This window comes from Mus caroli, chromosome X, assembly GCF_900094665.2.
Source record: "Mus caroli chromosome X, CAROLI_EIJ_v1.1, whole genome shotgun sequence".
Classification (NCBI taxonomy): domain Eukaryota; kingdom Metazoa; phylum Chordata; class Mammalia; order Rodentia; family Muridae; genus Mus; species Mus caroli.
Genome location: NC_034589.1, coordinates 52207963 through 52230520, shown reverse-complemented (window position 1 = coordinate 52230520; position 22558 = coordinate 52207963). Strand labels below are relative to the sequence as shown.

The window sequence follows — 22558 nt, the reverse complement described above, 5'->3', positions numbered from 1 at the left end:
CCTTCCAAGTGCGAAGACTACAGATGCGACCCATCTTGCTTGGCCAAAGTGTCAGAAAGGCCTGGCATATCTAGAAAGGTCACCCAAAGCCAGGAAGAACTCATAGGCTCAGGCAGATGGAGAGTCAGATCCTTGTAGCTCACAGATGAGAAGGGCAAGATCAATCATCAGAAAACAGGAAGTGAGGCTTTGAGCAAAAGGCAGGTTGGGACAGCAGTTCTGCAATGTGGCATTGGGATCTTAGGCAGCTGGGCGGCAGCAGGGAGGAAGGGGAAGGAGAGACAAGGACTTGTACCAGTGCCACCAGTGAGGAGAGTTAATAAGATGTGAAGCAGAAAGCCTCACCGCCTTATTTGTAGGCTTCTGAGGCCTTTGGAGAGGTGTTGGGCAGTAACAGGAACCCCTGCACACAGGCTTCCTGTAACTGCCTGAGGAGTTTCATAGGTTCAGATCAGGAGAGTGGGGCTGAGCATGCGCTTTAGATTTCCTGGTGGGTGCTACCTTCTCAGCTTGCCTTTCATATCCCAAGTGCTGTTTTGTTCTGAGTCACTGATGGCTGCCACATGCCATTAGGCAGCTCAGCTGCTGCTCTAGTTTCTCCAGAAGGTATGCAGAGGTTTGTATCTTGTCTTGTACATTGTTTGTCCTCTTGAATACTAAAGCAAGGGGTCTTTTCCCAGTTTCAGTTGTTGAGTTGATTACATACAGTGTCTTACAGTTTCTAATTTCCTTTCTAATAGGTGTTTGAGCCTGATGACCTCTATTCGGGGGCCAATTTCTCCAAGGTTCTGAATACTCTTTTAGCTGTCAACAAAGCAACTGAAGGTAAGGCACGTGGGTGATCGCAATCCATGTTTGTAGAAACTAACTATGGCCACAATTGTGCAAATGGTGCAGATTTCTCCCCTCCCCCACACAAATTTTAAAAATATAAAATATTTAATTTTTATAACTCAAATGTATCCATCAGAGAATAACAAGAAAGAATACATACCTATGAAATCCTAATATTCTTAGCATGACAATAAGAACCAAAAAGTGACTTCATGCAAAGCTTTTGGATCGCCAACTGAGTATAACAAGACAAACAAAAAAGGGAAAGACCAGTTCCTCCTTAAAAAAAAAAAAAAAAGGTTTACAAAAAGCAGCCATCACTTCCCTTTCTCCAGCAGAGATAATTTTCTTGTAGTTTTCCATAGGTCATAAAAAGGAGCTTTTCATTAGCTTTCCACTTGGAATGAAACCTCAGATTTCCCAATGAATGTAAAGAGTAGCTTATTTAAAAATTTTATATCCACTGTATTGGAGATTATTAAGTATAATCTGAGCAAAGAGGAAACTGATAAAACTGTACTAGAAAGCCATTTCTTCTGTGGCATCATGTCTTAACTATATCAATAGTAGCCATTGTGAGTTCAAGTGCTTTGAGTCCTTTCCCTGGGTCTAGGCTGTCTCAGTAGCTCTGAGAGGTCTCATTTAATCCGTCAAACACCACTGGTGGATATAAGGACGGTAAAGTCAACATTATAGATTAGGTAGGCCAGGCCCACAGTTACCCAACTAGAAAGCTAAGATTCAAATCCACACAAAACTGTCCAGAGCCCTTATGCCAAACGTGAATCCTGCTGCTTGAATGGCTTAAGAGCCAAATGACTGTGCTCAGTACTGCCAGGTGCCAAGGAGGAAGTAGATGATCTGGCCCTGCCCTTGAGAAAATCACCATCTATTTATGGGGACTCAACTTACCCACATGAACCAATTAGAGAACTGAGCAGACAATATAATCAAGTGCCGAGTAGAACAGAGAATCTAGGAAGCCATCAAGTAATTATAGTTTTACCCTAAAGAGCTGTAGATAATGGCAAGATGTGGAAAAATACTTCTCTGAAGTTGTTCTTTTGCTATTTGGGAAAAAAAATGGTTTTTGAGCTATTGCAAGGCATATAGCAGAGAGTACAGCTAATTCAAGTAGCTATATTTAACGCACATGACAAGTATCCAGTTCTGGGAAGGGAGGATGGTATAATTCTAACATTATGCCACACAAATTATATGTTTCTTTGCCAAACTCTTCTAGCAAGTTTTACAGTCTCTTCGCTCACCACAGATATTTATAAAAATACAAGGAGGTGAAAGTAAAAACCCACAGCCTCAAGGAGATTACTCGGATGCTGAGCCTGTCGCCTAGGGAATGTTTGGGCTTTAGACTTTTGCAGTTTATATCTTTTAAAAATAAGTGGAAAGGAAAAGAACTTCATTTGAATTTGTCAAGAAGCCAGCCTCTCCCTTCAATACACTCTCAGTGTGCTGAAACCACCCAGCTCAGCTCAGGCCTGATCAAATTTCACAAAGAATCAAGCAAGAGAAAGCTCCTGTGTTTGATTTTTACAAAATGATTCTAGTACCAAGATTGCATCTGTCTCAAACACACCCTCTCCCTCATTCTGATATTCCACCCCACCCCAAAACACCAGGGAGACTTTATGTTATGTGGGCCACACATATTTTGACATGTAAGCAAAGAACCCCTGAGTTATGAGCCAGCAAACAAAGAGAGAAATTTGAAATATTTCAAAAGTATTAAGAGCCACAAACAGCTGTTTGGTACCCGATATAGGTCTGCCTTGGATCACAGGGCATACATACTGTGGCAACTGGTTCCGTAAGGGAGAGTTGTAGGGAAATGGGTTAGGAGAAAATGTGGTTCTGCCGCTGTTTTTCATTATACTGGACAGCAGTGGCCAGTAAGGTTAAGAAGAAAAAAATTTGGCCATTGAAAAGGAAAAAGGGAGGGGGAGGCCTTAAGAACCCAGCCTGTTCAGAGCCATATTGTCCCAGGAGCTGCTAGGATGGCTTTGGCAATGTCCTGGGCTGGAGCTTCTTTCTCCTGCTCTAGGTGGTTTCCTGCCTAGAGTGTTATTTATTTATTTGTTTTCCCCATGCCTTTTCCTCTCTTCACAGATCAGCTCTCAGAAAGACCATGTGGACGGTCCTCTTCTCTTAGTGCTGCGACCAGCTCTCAGACAAACCCACAGGTGGCCGTTCCCAGCACAGCTCCAGAGCAGCACAGCGAGGAAAAGGCGGTAAGTAGTATCCGTGCCCCCCATTCCCGAACCACTTCCTTTTAAAAATCTGTCAAGTGGGATGAACATCGCACATGAATTTCCGTATGTGGTGAGGTAGATATTCTGTTTGTTTTGGGGTGTCACCAGAGTATGAATGACAGAGTGAACTTCCCTTCAAGCTGGAATCCTGGGAGAAAGCAGGTAGGTGGAGCTCTTCAGAGGTGGAGCTCTGTTGTTTATTAGAACTTGGCTAGTCACTTAACTGAGAATGCTATGCAAATGTCAGTCATTATGAGTGCTCCTCATGGCACTTTGCCATCATTTACCCTACCCCAGGAGTTTATTAGAATGAGTTATTACCCGGCTTTCACAGGCAATCAGTAAATTCTCACTATTTGTCTGGTCTTGGTTTCTCTCTTCTCTCTCTCTCTCTCTCTCTCTCTCTCTCTCTCTCTCTCTCTCTCTCCTTCCTTGAATTCCCACTGAGCAAGAAAGAAGCTTAGTTCCCCGCACTCTGGAAGCTGAGGCAGGAGCATCACTAGTTTGAGGTTAACCTGGGCTACATTGTATATTCAACTCTGGTGTCTCAAAAGAAGAACCACTTTTAAATATTAGCCCATGATAAATCTCTATACGGGGTCGCCTAGTTGTCTTTGCATCCGGTCTTAGACCAATGGCTCTCAACCTTCCTAAAGCTGTGATTCTTTCTTTAATGCAGTACCTCATGTTGTGGTGACCCCCAACCTTAAAATGATTTTCACTGCTACTTCATAACTGTAATTTTGCTCTTGTTATGAATCGTAATGTAAATATCTGTGTTTTGTGATGGTCTTAGGCAGCCCCTAGTGAGAAGATTATTCAACCTCCAAGGGGGTCGCCACCCACAGGTGGAGAACCACTGCCTTAGAAGCTTTGATTTGAGAGGAAATGCCATTTTTCTGTTCTTTTATTCTTGTCCAAGGCCACTGGCTTACTGTAGGCCACTACAACCTGTTATTTCAAGAGGGTCTAAACAGGTGCTTTTTATTTATTTATTTATTTATTTATTTATTTATTTATTTATTTATTTTTTGAGGTTACTTCTTCCTCCTTGTTTTTTTCAGGCAGGCTTTCACATAACCCAGCCTGGCATAAAACTTGCTATGTCCTGGGAGGAGAATGACCTTGAACTTCTGATCCTCCTGCCTCCCCCTGCTAAGTGCTAGGATTCCAGGTGTGTCCCATCAGACTTAGTTTGTACAAGGCTGGGGATCAAACCAGGGCTTCTTGCTTGCCAGCTAAGCACTCTATCAACCCTATCACCACCAAGAAGCCCCCAAAGAAGCTGTCACAGCTTCTATGATGAATGCTACGGCACCATAGTCTTTGCCGTCTCTTAAACTGAGTGTAAAACCTCATGTGGGTAAACGAATATGAGCAAAGAAAGCTATACTGAGCTTACCAGATTCTCACAAGGGTCTGTGACTTTCAGATGCTAATCCCAGAACTTTGGACTTACATAATTGTGAGTGTTATGAGGTAGTGTCATGGCACCCAGGCTGACCTTCAAAACTCTGTGTAGTGGAGGATACCCTTGAATTCCTTGTCTTTCCCCCTTCAAATCCTAAGTGTTCACATCATGTATGTGTGCCTTCACCTACCCAGCCTAATTTTGCTCACAGTGTAACTTGTCTTTACTTAGGACGGAAGGCTGGTCTAGTTAAGATTTGTTAGTAACTGTGAGATGGGAGTGATTTTTATAAGAGTGGGTTAGTAGCTAATATTTGCACCAAGTTTTATGTTGGACAGAAGCAGAATGGAATGGTATACTAACTTACTTTAGTAGCTGGTTCAGCTAAGTACCCAGGTTTAGAAAAAGAAGAGGGAAATGAAAGCTGTGACTCCTTCAAAAATATATGTTCTGAGAAATGCAGTTTTTTTTTTTATTTTAAAAGTTTATATTATTATGGTGGTTGTTTGTGGGTTTTATCTGTGTATGAATGTAGATGCATGTGAAGACTAGGGAACACCTTTTAGGACTTCCTTTTTTTTCTTCCTTCCTTCCTTCCTTCCTTCCTTCCTTCCTTCCTTCCTTCCTTCCTTCCTTCCTTCCCTCCTCCCTCCCTTCCACCATGGGCTCTAGGAAAGAGCTCAGGTCATCTTCTTCCTGCAGTCATTTGCATGATTTGAAGGCGCTGGTAACCTCCATAGACCTTTTCATAGATTCCTAGATTCAAAACTGAGGCTAAGCTAGACATAATGTCACATGCCTGGAATCCTAGATTGTGGGAGGCTGAAAGGCAGGGCTGCTGTGAGGCCTGCCCAGGTTACATAGTGAAGCCCAGGCCAAGTCCAGGCCAGCCAGAGTTAATATGACACATTGTCTCAAACAAACAAACAACCCACAAAATAAAGTAAATAAGTGAAACGAGCTTGGGGCTTTTACTCTTTTTAAATTGCAAAAAAATAAAAAAATGCCTGTATTATGTCTGTGTGCCACCTATAAAAGTGCTCAAGAAGGCCAGAAAAAGGTATCAAATTCCCTAGAACTGGGGTTACAGATGTTTGTGAGCTGCCATGTGGGTGCTAGAAATCAAACCTAGATCCTCTGTAAGAGGATCCAGAATTGTTAACTGCTGAACAGATTCCCAGGGTTGTAATTCTGACCATCCCACTTTGTGTACAAATACAATTAGATAGGCAGCTAATCTGGCGTGGCTTTTGTGTCTCTAGGAGATGACGGAAAATGGAAGTCACCAGTTGATAGTAAAGGCAAGATTCAACTTCAAGCAGACGAATGAAGATGAATTGTCAGTGTGTAAAGGGGACATCATTTATGTCACACGAGTTGAAGAAGGAGGCTGGTGGGAAGGCACATTAAATGGGAGAACCGGATGGTTCCCTAGTAATTATGTCCGAGAAATTAAACCCAGTGGTAAGTAAAGCTTTTAAAGTCTTAAGTGTGAGACTTGTTCCTTCTTGGTATTCTTATTGAAAATGTTTTATTTTAAATTGCTTAACACAGTTGATACATGTGTGTCCAAAATAAGACTAGAACAGAACTGGGAAGAATTAGATATGTTGAAACAAAGCTGTATTTAGATTATGTGATAGCTAAAACAGCAAAGGAATCCAAAGTTCAAGCAACTGCTGTATGTAAGCACGAGCCTCTCTGCCCACTGAGACTAGCCCAGAGTGTACAGTGCAGAGTCCTTCCTGCGCCTCTCTCAGAATCACCATGGCAGAATACAATAACAAGAGAAGCAGAGAGCTGACTTCCCGTTTTAGCTCTCCAGCCTTTCCGAAGACCTAAAACTGCCCGAGAGATGTGTGAGAGATAACAGTCGCCTTGCAGAAAGCTGCCTGACCACTTTAAGAACAAGATTGTCCTTAGCTTATTGGAAACCATGAGCGACTTTTCCCTTTGTTGAACAATGAACACACGATAGACTCTAACTGCTCTTTAGAAGTCTCTTCTAGAGGTTTTTGGTAACTTGTTTGTTCTTCTTTAAAAAAAAAAAAGAAGAAGAAGAAGGCATATTCTTCTTGGAATAATAAGCAGAAGTTAGCAGAGTCTTGTGGCAGATAGCTGGTATCCTAGCACTGGAAAAGTGGAAGCAGGCAGGTTAAGAGTTTAAGGTTAGCCTTACCTATAAAAGAAGTTCTAGGCTAGCTAGGACTATACCAGGCCTTGTCTCAAATAAACCAACTAACAACAGAAATCAATAGAACCCTTCTAGAACAAATTTATTATAGTACATGATAAAGCAGATAAAAGTGCTATTATTACAGCTCTTCATTTTTAAATAAATATATATTTTTTTTTTTTTTGGTTTTTCGAGACAGGGTTTCTCTGTATAGCCCTGGCTGTCCTGGAACTCACTTTGTAGACCAGGCTGGCCTCGAACTCAGAAATCCGCCTGCCTCTGCCTCCCAAGTGCTGGGATTAAAGGCGTGCGCCACCACTGCCCGGCTAAATAAATATTTTTAATTAAAAATTTTTTACCCAAGGGCTCCTTTCAGTAGCTGGATTCCCAGTATATTGCTCCTTTTGTATGAGTTTCTTGTTTTTTATTTTAAGGCTTTCAAATGGATGAGTCCAGCAGATTGAGGTGTTTCTGCCAAGCCTGGCATCCTGAGTTCAATCCCTAGGACCCACACAGTAGGAGAGAAACAACTCTCAAAGTTTACTCTCTGACCCCCATACATGCATCATAGTGTATGCCCCCTAAAACAACAAATAATTTTGAATTAAAAAAAAATACTGTGGTCCAGTGAGCCATTGTGGGTGAAGGTGCTTGCTTCACAGCTTGGCCCTAGTCTGATCCCTAGAACCCATGGAAAAGTGGAAGGAGAGAAGCAACTGCACAGAGCAGCCCTTTGACCTCAGCATGGCTGGAGTGCCCTCCCCCCCCACACACAGCATGCTCACATATATACAGAATATCTTTTTACAAAGATACCTTTAATTAATGAAAATATAGGCTCACTCTAAATAAAGTAAAATATTTTGTAAGTATAGTATAGTTAATGAAGTCCCTTCTTCCTCCACAGCGATTCTCAGATCACTGTCACTCTTAGAAGACATTCCTTCAAGAACTTAAGATGTAACTTAGCTGTACCACTTTCTGTGTTCTAGGATAGGGGAGAGGAGCACCCCATTTAATGGAATGTGTTTGTGTTGTGGAGGATTTATAAATATTTGTTTGTACAGACATCTCATCAGTTTTTGTCATGCTTGGGTATGGTCCTACCTAATACATGTTGGGTAAGCGATTTACCTCTGATCCCGAGTCCCAGACCTCATTTTCATTTACTGGGAATTGAGACATATCTTTTAAACTATGACGTATTTTCACAGGTCTTGCCTGGAATTTCTTGGTTCTGAATATTTTTCCAGCTGACCATTATGCCCTGCTGTATCTTTCCTTTGACATAGTCTGGTTGTCAGGATCCCTAAACCATTTTCTAGATTGACAGTGATGCTCCCTGGTACAGTGGCTGCATCTGCAAAACTAAAAGGAACAGCTTTTGCTGCCTCGCCTGAAAATTCCAAGCATTGCTTACAGGGCATTGGAAATGAACAGCATGTCTCTCACTGTGATGTCTTACAGCAATGTGCCTGATCTTTTATGGAGCATCCTAGGCCTTGGTCTCCTTTCCCTTCAGGCTTAGGATACTCTGCTTTAAGACTCAGAGTAGCAAGCTCTGAGCCTGATCCCTGAAACATCCCACTATTGCTACTGAGGGTAGGTCAGGCTTCAGAATCCAAGAAGCTTGTGATGCAAGGAAAGCATAGGGGGACAGCCAGGGCTATACAGAGAAACCCTGTCTTAAAAACAAAACCAAACAACAGCAAAAAGAGGCAAGAAGAATTTGGTGTGTTGGTGTTTGATGGTTCAGAGGTTGAGCACTGACTGCTCTTCCGAAGGTCCTGAGTTCAATTCCCAGCAACCACATGGTGGCTCACAACTATCTGTAATGGGATCTTATGCCCTCTTCTGGTGTGTCTGAAGACAGCTATAGTGTACTCATATAAGTGAAATAAATCTTTTTTTTTAAAAAAAGAGAAAAGCATAGGATCTGATGTATGTGGATCACACATGGGCATCTCTCATGTAGCTCAATGTCATTGTGTCCTCATCTTCCTTGTTGCTGTCCTTGTCACTTCTGTAATCTAGTCTAAACTCAGTAATCAGGGGGAAGCCCAAATCATGGCTCCTCCCAGAAAGCATTAAAACCTATGTCACCATGGTAGTGCTAGCCAACCTTGTCCTTAGTGAGTTCATTTCCCATCACCCATTCCATTTTATGCACACTGGCCTCTTGGCCTACCTGGCTGCCCAGTCATTGGCAATGCTCTCCTCAGATTTCAGCACTGCTGCTTGTTTTGTGACCGTCAGGTCTGCTCCCTTGTGCACATTGTAGCCAGCACCTTCCTGAGGTACCCAGGACAGAGATGAATTCTGTCCCTGCTGCCTCTCTCCATTTCTCTGCCCTGCTTCAACCTTTGCTCTATTGTTTTCCTTCCCCTAATAGCCAACATGGTTACTTCTTTATTTCATTTACTGCCCACATCGAACCTTTCAAATGTAAGGACCACGAGACCAGATATGCTTTTCTGCTTTGTTTATGCTTAGTTACTATTTATTAAATGTCTGGGTGTGATGGCTCATGCTTGCAATTTCTGGCACTTCAAAGAGTGAGACAGGAGATTTCCCATGAGCTCAAAGCTAGCCTGGGCTACAGAGTGAAACCTGGTCTCAAAAAAAAAAAAATCAAGAGCAAAACAAACTACAAATATTTGTGTAAGGTGAATATGGTCAAAGTATATGATTACTTGAAAAAATTGTGTAGATGCCACCTCATGCTATATGCAATGAATATATACCAGTAAAAAGTCCAGGCTCAGAAACAGCAAAACATCATATTGTAAAATAAATGAATTTTATGAAGTAGTTGTTAAAATTGCATTCATCTTGTCCATTGAGTATCTGCTAACCACTTAGGGTGTTTGTAACAACACCCTATTGCTCATGGGCTCTGCCCCTGGGACATTCCTAGGCTTATGTGCTTAACCTATAGTAACAGCATGAGACAGAGCCGGCAATACAGATAAAGGTCTAAGCAAGTGTGATTGGAGCAGTGAACAAACAATTTGACTAGCAATATCCTAAGTTGAGGGGAAGCCCTTGAATTGGGTTGAGAAGATTTTTGACTGGTGGAAGGGTAGAGAGAGTGAGTTAAAGAATGTGTATAGGAAGGCCCAGAGCAGCATGTAGGATGCCTTTCCTTGAGAATAAAATCATAAAAACAGACTGGACCCTTGAGCTATAGCTCTATGAGGAGGGGTGGGGCTATTTCAAGTTGCTTCTTACTTTTTACTAACATTTTTAAACGTTAAGTTTTAAAGGTAATATACAAGATGATGAGTTTCATTATTATATTTATATATTCTCTACTTCCCTGTCCCAGCTTTCCTCTACATTCCTTGCTATTCCTCCTCCTCCTATGAATAACCCCGCTTTTGCTTTAATGGCATTATATGTGTGTATACATATTATGTAGATTCTACATAAAAGAAAATATGCCATATTTTCTTTCTCCCACACATCACCCTTATTTTCACCTCTCCTGTCTTGTCTTAGTCACTGTTCTATTACTGTGAAGAGACACCATTACCAAGGCAACTCTTATGAAAGAAAGTGTTTAATTGGATGCTTGCTTACAGTTTCAGAAGTTTAGTCCAATTATTATCATGGTGGGGAGCATGGCAGCATGCAGGCAGGCTCTGGGAACTACATCCTGATCCCTAGGCAGACAGAAAGAGAAACTGGGTCTGGCATGGACTTTTGAAACCTCAAAGCCCACCCTCAGTGGCATATTTTCCAACAAGGCCACACCTACCCCAACTAGGACACACCTCCTAATCCTTCTAATCCCACCAAACAGTTCTACTCCCTGTTGACTGAGCATTCAAATATGAGCCTAAGGGAAAACATTCTTATTTAAACCAGCACACCTCTCTTAAGACTGTTCCCTCCCCTCATAGTTATCTTTATACTTTGATGTCTACATATATGATCTAGATTCTGTGTATGACAAGAAAATATGTACTATCTATCTTTCTGAGACTAGCTTATTTTGCTTAACATTATGAGCTACAGTTCTATACATTTTTCTAAAAATAAGTGTTTTAATATACTTTTTCTTTTAGAGATAGAGTCTCACATAACCCAAGATTGCCTTTAATCTACTATGTAAAAGGTGATAATTCAGAGCTTCTGATCCTGCTTGTATCTCTTAAGTACAGAGGTTGTAGGCTTGTTCTCCATGCCCTGTTTATTTGGTGCTAGAAATAGAACCCAAGGTATCATATGTACTATGCAAGAACTCTACTAAGTGAACTACATTCCAAGACCCAAGTGAAGTCTTCTTTATATCTGAATAAACTTTTTATAAACAGAGGAAAATATGTGGTTTGAAAAAATAGCTGACCTTCCCCAACGTGGTGGTTCTGGCATCTGCTGTGGCCTGGAAAATATAGATAGTGAATGACAGTGGAGAGAAAGAAAAGTGCATAAATGCAGAAGATGTTGCTGAAACAGAACCTATAAATGTGGTTACAAGGACAAAGGAAGAGATGATGAGAACTTCAAATCTAGAGGTTCACCTTGATGATGGACTCCTTAAGGGTATCCATTATCACTCATCTGGCCAGCTAACAAAGACTTATTTATTGTGATTAAGTTATTAATTATTGTCCTGGACACTGGTGAGACAGAAAAGCGTAAGAGTGACACTTGCATCATTGGCTTGCAGATTAAAGGGAGAAGGTATTATTATGATACAGTATGTTTAGTGATTCACTTTTTTCCAAGACAGGCATTGTGGGTTCCACCTGTAATCCCAGTGCTCAGCATGCTAAAGATGATGATCATGCATTTGCAGCTAGCCTGGGCTACTGGCAAAACCTTACCTTAAAAAACAAACCTGTCGGAAAGAAAGGAAAAGGAAGCAAAAAGCCAAAAAAAGGGACAAGGAAAGACACCTTCTTATTTTCCATGTCAGGAACATGTTGAAACGAGCAGGGTTGGAAGAGGAGATTTTCAACAACTTTGATTTTTGCCAACTGATCCTGTTAAGGAGTCATTAAGTGAGTTGAGAAGGATGATTATGTCCATGGTTAACTAGGTTTGGATTAAGGTCTGTTAGAAAACTACTCTTCCTCATCATTGTAAACCAAAGCTAGGGTTGAGCTTTAGATTTGGACTTCCTGTTTTAATACCCTAGCTGTTTCACATACATGCTCCATGTCCAGAAAAACTGTCACTAGGTTTATTTTTGGCACCCACAACAGGCAATAGAAATTTGGACATCAGCAAAAACAAGGTAAGCTTACAAAACGAACTGCAAAGGAGTCTTTACAGTAGGAACAGGGAGTTTCTTATTCCCTTGCACGTGTGACATTGCTGTTTGTTAAAAATGTTTACTGGTGCTTTGTCATTAATTGAATGGACTTGGCCAGCTTTGTTTTTCCAATGCCTTAGCAATGTTACCAAAAATGTCTATGCATTCATGGTCTGATTAGGCCACTTGGAACTAGCCCTCAGCATTTCCACATATTTATTTCTTAGCTGAATGCTGCTGAGTGCAGAATTTAGAGAGAGCTTCACAGGGTGAGAATTTAAGGCAGGAATGTAGAGCAAAAGAAGAACAAAACACCGGAAACTGGGGATGTAGCTCAGGTGGTAAAGTGCATGCATGGCATGTAGGAAGCCATGGGTTCCATCTGCAGCACAGAGTAAACCACTATGATACACACCTACAATTTCAGCACTGAGGCTGTGAATGCCCGAGAACCAGGAGTTCAAGGTTGTCCTCTGCAACATAATAAATTAGAGGCCAGCCTGGCATATATGTAAAACCCTATCTCAAAACTAAATAAAAAATATTCCCAATTTTCCAGAATCGAGTAATAGTAAACTATTTCATTCCTGATGTTGGTATTACTACCACTATTGGTAGTAGTATTGCTTTTTCGAGACAGGGTTTCTCTGTGTAGCCCTGGCTATCCTGGAACTTGCTCTGTAGATCAGGCTGGCCTTGAACTCACAGAGATCCTCCTGCCTCTGACTCTAAAGTGCTGGGATTAAAGGTGTGTCCCACCACTGTTTGGCTGGTAATTGATTTATAAAAATAAAATAAAATTAAATGAATCCTCTCTCTCTTCTCTCCCCCCGCCCTCTCTCTCTCTCTCTCTCTCTCTCTGTGTGTGTGTGTGTGTGTGTGTAGGCAGAGACTGAAAGGACAACTTTTGAGAGTCAGTTCTCTCCTTCATAGGGATCAAACTCAGGTGGTCAGCCATATTGGAAAGGGCCTTTATCCACTGAGCCATCTCATAGCCCCTGATAATAGTAATGTGTTCTCTCTTTCTCTTTCTGTCTCACTTTTTTTCACAGTCTCATTAGAGCTTTGATGATTTTATTGCTTTTAAAAAAACCAATGTAAACCCTTTATTAAATTTGCTCTTTGACGATTTCACATGTTTTCAGTGTATTGTGATCTCCTACCGTTGCAGTCTTTTACATTTTCAAAGCACTAACTCTTTTTCATTGCATTCAGTCATCCCAGCCACCAAGCATCTACTTCTCTTGTATACGATTGTCCTTCATTCTTCTTTGCATAGTGAACATTGTGTTTCAATTGCATTATGCATTCCTTCAGCCTTTCCTGCCCTTGGCTGTGTCTTAGTAGGCACTCCATAAGTGGAATGCACTTTTCTTGGCCTTGCCTCTGATTGGTGACCACATCTTGCTGATATCTTCTATCCACATACTAACCAGACTTGACTTTGCTTAGTTTCTGAAACCAAAGGAGATGGGGCATGTTCCATGTACTGTGGCTCTAGACCTTGCTGTACACCTAAAAAGTGGTTTTCTCTTTTCTTTTCTTTTCTTTTCTTTTCTTTTCTTTTCTTTTCTTTTCTTTTCTTTTCTTTTCTTTTCTTTTCTTTTCTTTCTTTCTTTCTTTCTTTCTTTCTTTTCTTTTCTTTTTTTTTTTTTTTGAGGGGGAAGTCTTGTTATGTAGCTCAGTTGACCTGCAACTCTCTAGGTATCGTTTGCTAGTCTAAAACTTATGACAATCCTCCTGCCTCAGCCTCCTTAGGACTGGGATTATGAATGTGACACACTGAAAGAGGCTCAAAAGTTTTGTTTTAAGATCAGCTTAAATAATAATTGAACAAAAAAACTTAAGTTCTAATTAAAATCTCTACAAATTGTGGCAAATGTGCCTGATAAAACTTTGATAATGCTCATTATTTCACTCCTGTCTTCATCCCTCCTCTGACTGCTTCTGCTTTCACTGTTGTTTCACCTCCCTGTCTTCCTGCTCATCTCCCTTCCTTCTCTTCTCTATTCTTCTCTTTTCCACCTCTCCATTTCTTTTCCATTTCCCTTCTCCTTTCTTTTCATCCCAAGAGGGTCTAACTTTACAACTCAGACTATCCTCTTTCCTCCAAAATGCTGTTTGAATTTTAAATCTAAGAAAGAACACCAGGCACAACAGTACAGTCCTGGAGTTCAGGTCCCGACTCTTGTCTACAATCTCAAGGAACAGGTGGGGTGGCTCTACATTACTCAGTTTTGTTCCCATAAAGTCTTTTTCTTTCCAAGGTTTCATCATGTAAATGCAGATGTTCCTAAGTGTGGGTTTATGTGAGCAAGTGCTAGTGCCTGTAGAGGTCAGAGCCATCAGGACCTCCTTGAACCACAGCTATAGGAAGTTCTGAGCCTTCTGACATAGGTGCTGGGAATCAAACTAGGATCTTCAGGAGCAGCAGAGTGCTCTTAACCACTGAGTCATATCTCTAGTTATCTATAAAGTTTTAATAAGCCACTAGTGGACAAAGATGAACTGTGAAGTAGCACAGATTTCAGAAACTGGACAATACTCATGATCAGAATAACAAATCTGGCTTTCTTTGCTGTTTTTTTAAGCCTTATGAGCATGGTCCAAATGGCATTCATTTTTACAGGCATACAGCTCCTTTGAATACTGATATTGGAATGCGGCATCGTGGTTTGTTTGTTTGTTCTCCCTACATAGAAATTGCTTTGCTTTCTTATCTACAGGCCTCTGAAGTCAGATCAAGTCCTTCTGGCCATCCCAGATATAACTGAAGTCCTGTATCAGCTTCTGCCCAGTATTATTCACCAAGCCCCTTAGTAGCTCTGTCTCTGAGAGTCCTATTGATTGGGAGCAGAGCCTCTTTATCAACTCATGCCTTAACTTTGGCTTTGATTCTGCCATTTCCTACCTGAATGACCTTAGGCCAAGGGTATCACATCTCCGGTTTGGTCTTTTCTCTCCTCTATAAAATAAGATGATCTTCATTTTTCAGCATGTTTTAAGGAGAAATAAAATATCTTCAATGCTACTTAGTCCCAAATAAATATTAGGAATAATTTAATATAATTAGAGTTAAAATTAAAAGTATATGGAAAAATCATAAAATTATATTATATTAGAATTACAAGACTATAGAAAAAGATGTGTGTATGTGTGCATGCAAGCATAAATATACATGAAAAGAATAAAAAGACAAAATCATTAGGATTCATTTTTTAATAGATGTTTTCTTCATTTACATTTCAAATGCTATCCTGAAAGCCCCCTATACCCTCCCTCCCCTGCTCCCCAACCCACCCACTCCCGATTCCTGGTCCTGGCATTCCCCTGTACTGGGGCATATGATCTTGGCAAGACCAAGGGCCTCTCTTCCCATTGATGGCTGACTAGGCCATCCTTTATGTTTTTTTTTTTTAATTTTTAGAGTTGGCCTATAAAGGTTTCATAACTTGAAAAATATTATTTATAAAAGAAGTGTTAATGTGTGATGACATACTCTTACTTGGTCATGTGAAGTCTACTATGTTCAGAAAGAGTTTAAAACGTTGTATAATATAGAAAGATAATGAAATACAAAACAGAACGAAGAAAAAGATAGCACAGGCTGTAAAGATACTATGCAATGATGCTGCTAAACGGTTATAGTCAGGAGTGGTGGTGCACACCTCTAATCCTGGCACTTGGAAGGCCGAAGCAGGAGGATCAGGAGTTCAAGGGTAGTTTGGGTTACATGGTAAAGCCTTGTCTCATAAAGAGAAATATGAGCGTCTTGTGTTTCATTTTAAATGGAAGAATGCCCTAGGATATCCCATGGGTACTATCTAATGGCTAAGATTCACTGTGTAAAATAAAGGCAGCGTTTTGTAATATAATGTAATAATATTAAAACGATAGAGAAAACGGAGGAGAATTGTACAGAAATTTTCAGTGACTTGGAGATTCTTATTATTTTATCGTTGCCACAGTAGGCATCCCCAAGAAAGGCATGGGTGGTATATGTTCTTTCCTGCTTGTGTGTTAATTTGTAAGTTACAAATCCACTTCAGGTTGCCTTGGTTCCACTCACCTGTTGTGAATAAATTAACTGGACACCCTGAGTTCTATAAATAAATCTAAACTGTGAGTGGCACTCGCCCTGGCTCTGCCATTGCTGAACTATGGATTAACTCTTTGACTGGTCTCCCTCCCCCTTGGAACTTGAGGAGACTGAACAAGAAGATTGAACTTTGATCTTGTGCAGTTAATGATATTTCCACCTACTTAAGAAGGTCCATTTCCCTTTTCTTCCCACTTCGACTCTTCACTGTATGTCAGTTGTCCTCTGTTATCAATTGTATGATATTAACATTATCCAAATGTCATTTTTTACAGAGAGACCTCTGTCCCCTAAGGCTATCAAAGGATTTGACACTGCTCCACTTACCAAGAATTACTACACTGTGGTGAGTGTTCGCTCAAAGAGCAAATTTGTTTTAACTGGAGATGGAGATGTTTTACTTGTCCAACCACTGCTAATTTTGAGGTCACACAAAGGAAAGATGGGAAAAACTTGCTTTGTGAGGTTCCAAGGCTCTTTGCATTACAGTGGTCTTCATATACTTGTGAGTCTTACAGATATCTAGAGGTTTTGCATCCACAGTACTGACTAATGCTTCAGATCAAGACCTACTAACAGTGGTGAAAGAGAAGATGATTAATATGTAGGCACCATGGTGAAATTCAGTGACATCACCTAAATGTCTATTTAAAAGAAGGCAAGTCCCCAGGTTTCTACCATGTAAAGAGTTTTAAGTGATTGTACTCTGTGATTTTTACTTGAGAGTCAATCAACCCATAACACCTGCTGGAATATTCTCAATTCTATTTTTGAGGAGAGCCTGAAAGGAAGACTGCCTTTTGACAGAGAGAGACGAGTGAAATAGCTCTGGCTTAAACACAGATATGTCAAACTATATTAGCTATAAATAGGGTATGTGTAATGCTCAAAATAAGCTCCCGTTTGAAAAAAGAAATTGCATCATTCTCCTTAATCTACTCTCTGCTTTCCTTCTTGTCTCCTTTCCAGACTTGGCCCAGTCACTAATGAAAAGGTCAAGTCATCATTGCCTCTAAGTTGCCTTTCCTGGTAGCCTCACTATGTCCCCAAACCTCTACCACAGTCCAGCTTCCGACTTTACCCAGTGTTCTGTGTGCCTTTTTACTACATATTCATTTCATTTTGTGCATGAAAAAGAGTTTTTAATCACCTCTGTACAGGTATGTTAATGTAATTTGGCTTCAAAAATTAAATTTCACTATCCAGTGAATTTGTTCCACACTGGTGACATAAACAGTAAGTGATATGAAGACTCAATGAGGAGCTTTAGGGGTGCCATGGGATCAGAGGAGAATTGTTTGTCAGCGTGTTTCCTCTGGTTTCTAGATGAAAAGGCGTGATTCATCAGAACTAGCCTCCCATTTTCCTTCAGGCCTTGTCACTTCTTCCAAATGATCCTCTACTGATTTCATTTTTAAGGAAATGACTGAGTCAAGTGACAGTTGCAAGTGTGCCATAGTGTGTCCCTGTGGATCTGCAGTATATTGCACTCTGCTGTGCATATCACTATCTTCCGATTGCAACACTTTCAAATGTTGAGAGTCAGTGGTACGGTATTGTGTAGCACATACAAAAGAGCAACTCTTGTGATTCTCATATGCAGCTATTATACACAAACACTGGGTGGACTGCAGTTTGTATAACCAAGCCTCTATTGGAAAACATACATATTCTTTCTCCCTTTAGTAATTAGGAGCAATTCTGCAGGCGGCACCTTAGCCATAGAATTTAAGGATCTGCAGAGTAGATTCCTAGAGGTTCATTTTTGGGCTCAAAAGATAGATATGATTTTAATTTTTCAATGTATATTATATCAAATCTCAAATTTAATAAAGAAAAAAGAAGGTCTTGGGCATTTCGTATTGGCCAGAAGGGAAAACATATAGAACTTTTGTGTTAATATTACTTAATAATTTTACTGTTTTTTAATTTATTCTATTGTTTGTTATTTTAAAGTTTCATCTCTTGTAGCTAAGGCTGGCTGCAAACTTGCTATGTAGTTGAGGATAGCCTCGAATTTCTAATCTCCTGCCTCTGCTTCTCATGTGTTGGGACAGTAAGCATGCTCAGTTTGCTTATCTGCCTATCTATCTGTCTGTCTGTTTGTCCATATGTCTGTCCATTTGTCTACCTACCTACCTATCTACTACCTACCTACCTACCGATCTTTTATCTACCTACATACCTATCTATCTATCTATCTATCTATCTATCTATCTATCTATCTATCTATCTATCTCTATTTTTAAGACTGTTTCTCTTTGTTGGCCAAGCTAGCCTGGAATTCAGCGCATAGCCCAGATTGTCCATGAATGTACAATCTTCTAGCATCTGCTTCCCAAGTAATGGGATTGCAGGAATGTGTTGCCATCTCTGGATTGTTACTGTTTTATTATTGAGTACAGATACACTGTATATGTTATAGCTAGATACGAATATAAAGAGATTATTGTTGGTTGGGTATTTTTAAATCCATACTACTTTGGAGTTGAATGTTTAGGAAAAATATTGTGAAAATGAATTCAGAGTATTTCTCAAATGATCTGAGTATCCTTCTTATTTGTGGATATCTGAGACAAATAAAAAATACTATCCCATTTATAAGACTAGAAAATCAAGTTATTCCACATGAGAGATGTTCCCATCTAATCTTACATCAACTCCCCCATCAAAGCACCGTTAATACAATTATTAGATGTCCTTTACTAGATGTTCAGCAAATGGATTCTCACTTGGCCTCATGAAGACAGAACCAGGGAGGTGCAGGCAGTGTCTGGACACAGCCTATCTTAGTAAATTTGAAGAGATTTCATCCTGATCAAACTGTACTGCTCTGAAGTTGGTTAGTCTGCCAAGCTCCTTGCCTTCTGACTCACCACTGAGGCCTTCTGTTCAGGAGCACATAGCCTCCTCTGTCTGCTTCTCTCCTTATCCTTTCATATTAGATGCCCTGTGCCCTGAAAAGAGGGGGTGGGGTTGGGGAGGGAGAGCTCCATTCATCAGCCACTCTTTTGAGTTTGTAAAAAGCAAGAAAGTCCCAGTGAATTTAGGAAAGAATTTCCAGCATTCCCAAGGAGCAGAGCTGCCACCGCAGCAACAGCAAGGGCAGCTCTGTGTCTTGTATGGAAAGTCTCCTGGGGTTTGGGAGGAAGTAATGTGATGAGAAAACTTTGCTCCCTTTGTGTGTGTGTGTGTGTGTGTGTGTGTGTGTGGTGTGTGTGTGTTCTCGAGCGCACCTCTCTGTATGTGTGTGTGTGTGTTGGACAGAAGCATGCATGGCATAGAGTGTGTGTGGAGACAAGAGGACAACGTTGTGGAAATTGGAGTCTGTTTTCTCCTTATATTTTCCCATGGTTTCTAAAGCTGCAGAAATCTGCCGGGTCACGTAGCAAGCACCTTTCCCAGCTGAGCCATATTGTTGGCTTTCTTTTCCCATTTGTTGTGGCTTTATTTTGAGACAAAGTCTCATGTAGCCTGAATTTGGTCTAGAACCAAATATGTTATGTTTTTTATGGGGCCTGGGGCCTCAAACACAGAGCCTCAAAGCATGCCAGGCAAATGTGCTTCACCACTGAGCTACATCCCCAGACCAAAATTTTGTATTTTCAGTAATTACCAACCTAACAGGAATGTAGTGAAAATCCTTGAATTTGTGTTTCATGATAGGTGGTGTTGAGCATTATTATATATGTGCTAGCGGACTTACAGGTTTTATTTTGAAAAATGTATATTCAGATTTTTGTGGGTTATGTTATTTTTTGCTCATTATAAAAGTATGGGGTGTTCTTTTACCTTTGAGTTCTTTGAATTCCTTATATATTTTGGATATGAACACCTTAGCAGATAATAGTTTGAAAAGATTTTTCTTCATTTTGTAGGTTATCTCTTTATTCTGTTCATTGTTTTTATATGTAGGTTCATGTGTATCCATGTGTGTGTGTGTATGTGTGTGCATGTACATATGCATGTGGAGACAAAAAGTCAGTGTGGGGGCCTTACTCTTTGGCTCTAATTAATTAATTAATTGATTAAAAAAGATTTAGTTTATATATTTCATGTATGTGAGCATACTGTAGCTGTCTTCAGACACACCAGAAGAGGGCATCAGGTCCCATTACAGATGGTTGTGAGTCACCATGTGGTTGCAGGGACTTGAACTCAGGACCTCTGAAAGAGCAATCAGTGCTCTTAACCACTGAGCCATCTCTCCAGCTTAGTTAATTAAGACAGGGTCTCACTATGTGCCTGGAAGTCACTTCACAAAATTCCCAGAGTTCTGCTTCCTGGGCACTGGGATTAATGGTGTGTGGCACTACCATGCCCCACTTTCTGCCTTACCTAACCTTATCTTTTAAGACAAAAATGAACTTAAAAGCTTGTTTTCGGGACTGGAGAGATGGCTCAGTGGTTAAGAGCACTGACTGATTTTCCAGAGGTCCTGAGGTCAATTCCTAGCAACCACATGGTGGCTCACAACCAACTGTAATGAGATCTGACGCCCTCTTCTGGTGTGTCTGAAGCAAGTGACAGTGTATTCATATACATAAATAAATAAATATAAAAAAAAAGCTGGGCAGTGGTTGTGCACACCTGTAATCCCAGCACTTGGGAGGCAGAAGCAGGCAGATTTCTGAGTTTGAGGCCAGCCTGGTCTACAAAGTGAGTTCCAGGACAGCCAGGGCTATACGGAGAAACCCTGTCTCGAAAAACCAAGAAAAAAAGTTTGTTTTCATTTTTCTGAATGCCTGTTTAGTTTTTCTAATAGCATTTATTTAGGAAACGGTCCTTTCAGCACCCTGAATTAGGTTTGTTATTACATTTTATTTACTTACTTACTTATTGTGTGTACATTTGTGTGTACACATGCAGCAGAGTGCACATGTGGTGGTCAGAGGACAACTTGCAGAATTGGTTCTTCTTTTTTTCTACCTGTGGGGATGGAACTCAGGTCATAAGGCTTGGCGGCAAGCACCTTACCCAACTGAGCCATCTCACTGACCCCCTTTGTTACTGTTTAGTACTTGTTACCCCCTTGTTCTTTGCTCTATTTTTCTATTTTCTTCTGCTTTTTGTTGTTCTAATTGAGTATTTTATATGATCACATCTTTCTCCTTAACATAACAGTTGTGCCTGTGTTTATGTCTGCTTTTGTGTTTGTTTGTGTGTGTGTGCACGCACGTGTGCATGCATACACACATGTATGGAGAATATACAGAGATCAGAAAAGGATGTCATATGTTCTGTTCTATCACTGTCATATATTCCTTTGAGCCAGGGTTTCTTAGTGAACCTGGTGCTAGGCTGCTGGCCAGCAAGTCTCCTGTCTCCACCCCCACACGATGTTGACATTACCAAGTGGCCATGCCTGGCTTTTTATGTGGGTGTCGACATTTGATCAAATTCTCATGCTTGAGCGGTGAGTGCTCTAACCCACTGAGTCATCGCTTCTATCCTCTCTTCCTCCTCCTCCTCCTCTTCCTCTTCCTCCTCCTCCTCGTCGTCGTCGTCTTCTTCTTCTTCTTCTTCTTCTTCTTCTTCTTCTTCTTCTTCTTCTTCTTCTTCTTCTTCAGACAAAATGTGATGGATAATCTTCAGAACCATTAGCATGACTAGATTTAGAATCACCTAGGAGACAGATTTCAGGTGTGTGTTTCTGAGTCTGTTTCCTAAGAGGATTAACCAAGAAGAGAAGTCCCCACTGGGAATGTTGCAGCTACCATGCCATGAACTGAGACACAAGAATGGATTCAAAGTGGGAAAAGAAGCAACTGGAGTACCAGCAGTACCTGGTACTCTTTCATCGTCCTCACGGAGATGTGAGCAATAGAATAGTCTCAGCTCTACATTCCTGTTGCTAAGGAGCTGAGTTCTCAGCATCCACTCTCGCCCCACTCTTTGGGATAGATGTCATCAATAACCTCTTTCCTCACAGATCCTAGCTTACTTTTTCACCTTGTCCATATAATTTATGTTAGAAGGAAGTAATGACTTTCCTGCCCCTTGGATCCTAGATGGAAGATTAGAAATCATCCCTCCTTTAAAAATGTGTATTTATTCCTTATGAATTTCTTTCATGCATATAACAAATGTTGACCATATTCACTTCCTCTGTGTCTCCCTCTTTTTTTAAGCCATTGAGTCCCATTAGTGCTTCCCATAGCATGTCTGCTTCAGAATTAAAATTTTTTCTTTCTTGAAGAGCCACTTTGATTGAAACTAATAAGTTTTTACTTTATTAAAGAGAAGGTCTCACATCCCAGGTGGACCTTGAACTGCCTCTGTAGATGATGATGACCTTAAACTCCCAATTTTCCTGCCTCCACTTCCTGAGAATACTGGGATTATAATCACGAACCATTATACCCAGTTTATGTGGTCCTGGGGATCCAACTTAGGACCTTGTGCATACTAGGAAAGCATTTTCCAACTGTCCTCCAAAGCCAACTCTTGCATGCAGTGTTTTCTTCTCATCCATCTCAAGGCAGTTTCTTTTCTTTTTTTTTTT

The 22558-nt window shown here is 40.6% G+C and overlaps 1 protein-coding gene across 5 annotated transcripts in view; it reads left to right on the top strand.

Annotated features, from left to right (window-relative positions):
• The window catches only part of Arhgef6 (Rac/Cdc42 guanine nucleotide exchange factor 6), a 106898-nt gene that overhangs the window by 33767 nt on the left and 50573 nt on the right, over nucleotides 1-22558 (top strand). For all 5 annotated transcript variants that reach the window (XM_021152941.1, XM_029473344.1, XM_029473343.1 and 2 more), the window contains 4 exons: nucleotides 741-825; nucleotides 2962-3083; nucleotides 5778-5979; nucleotides 16329-16399. In XM_021152941.1, coding sequence (XP_021008600.1) covers nucleotides 741-825; nucleotides 2962-3083; nucleotides 5778-5979; nucleotides 16329-16399 — 480 coding nt within the window. The remainder of the gene's footprint in view (nucleotides 1-740; nucleotides 826-2961; nucleotides 3084-5777; nucleotides 5980-16328; nucleotides 16400-22558) is intronic.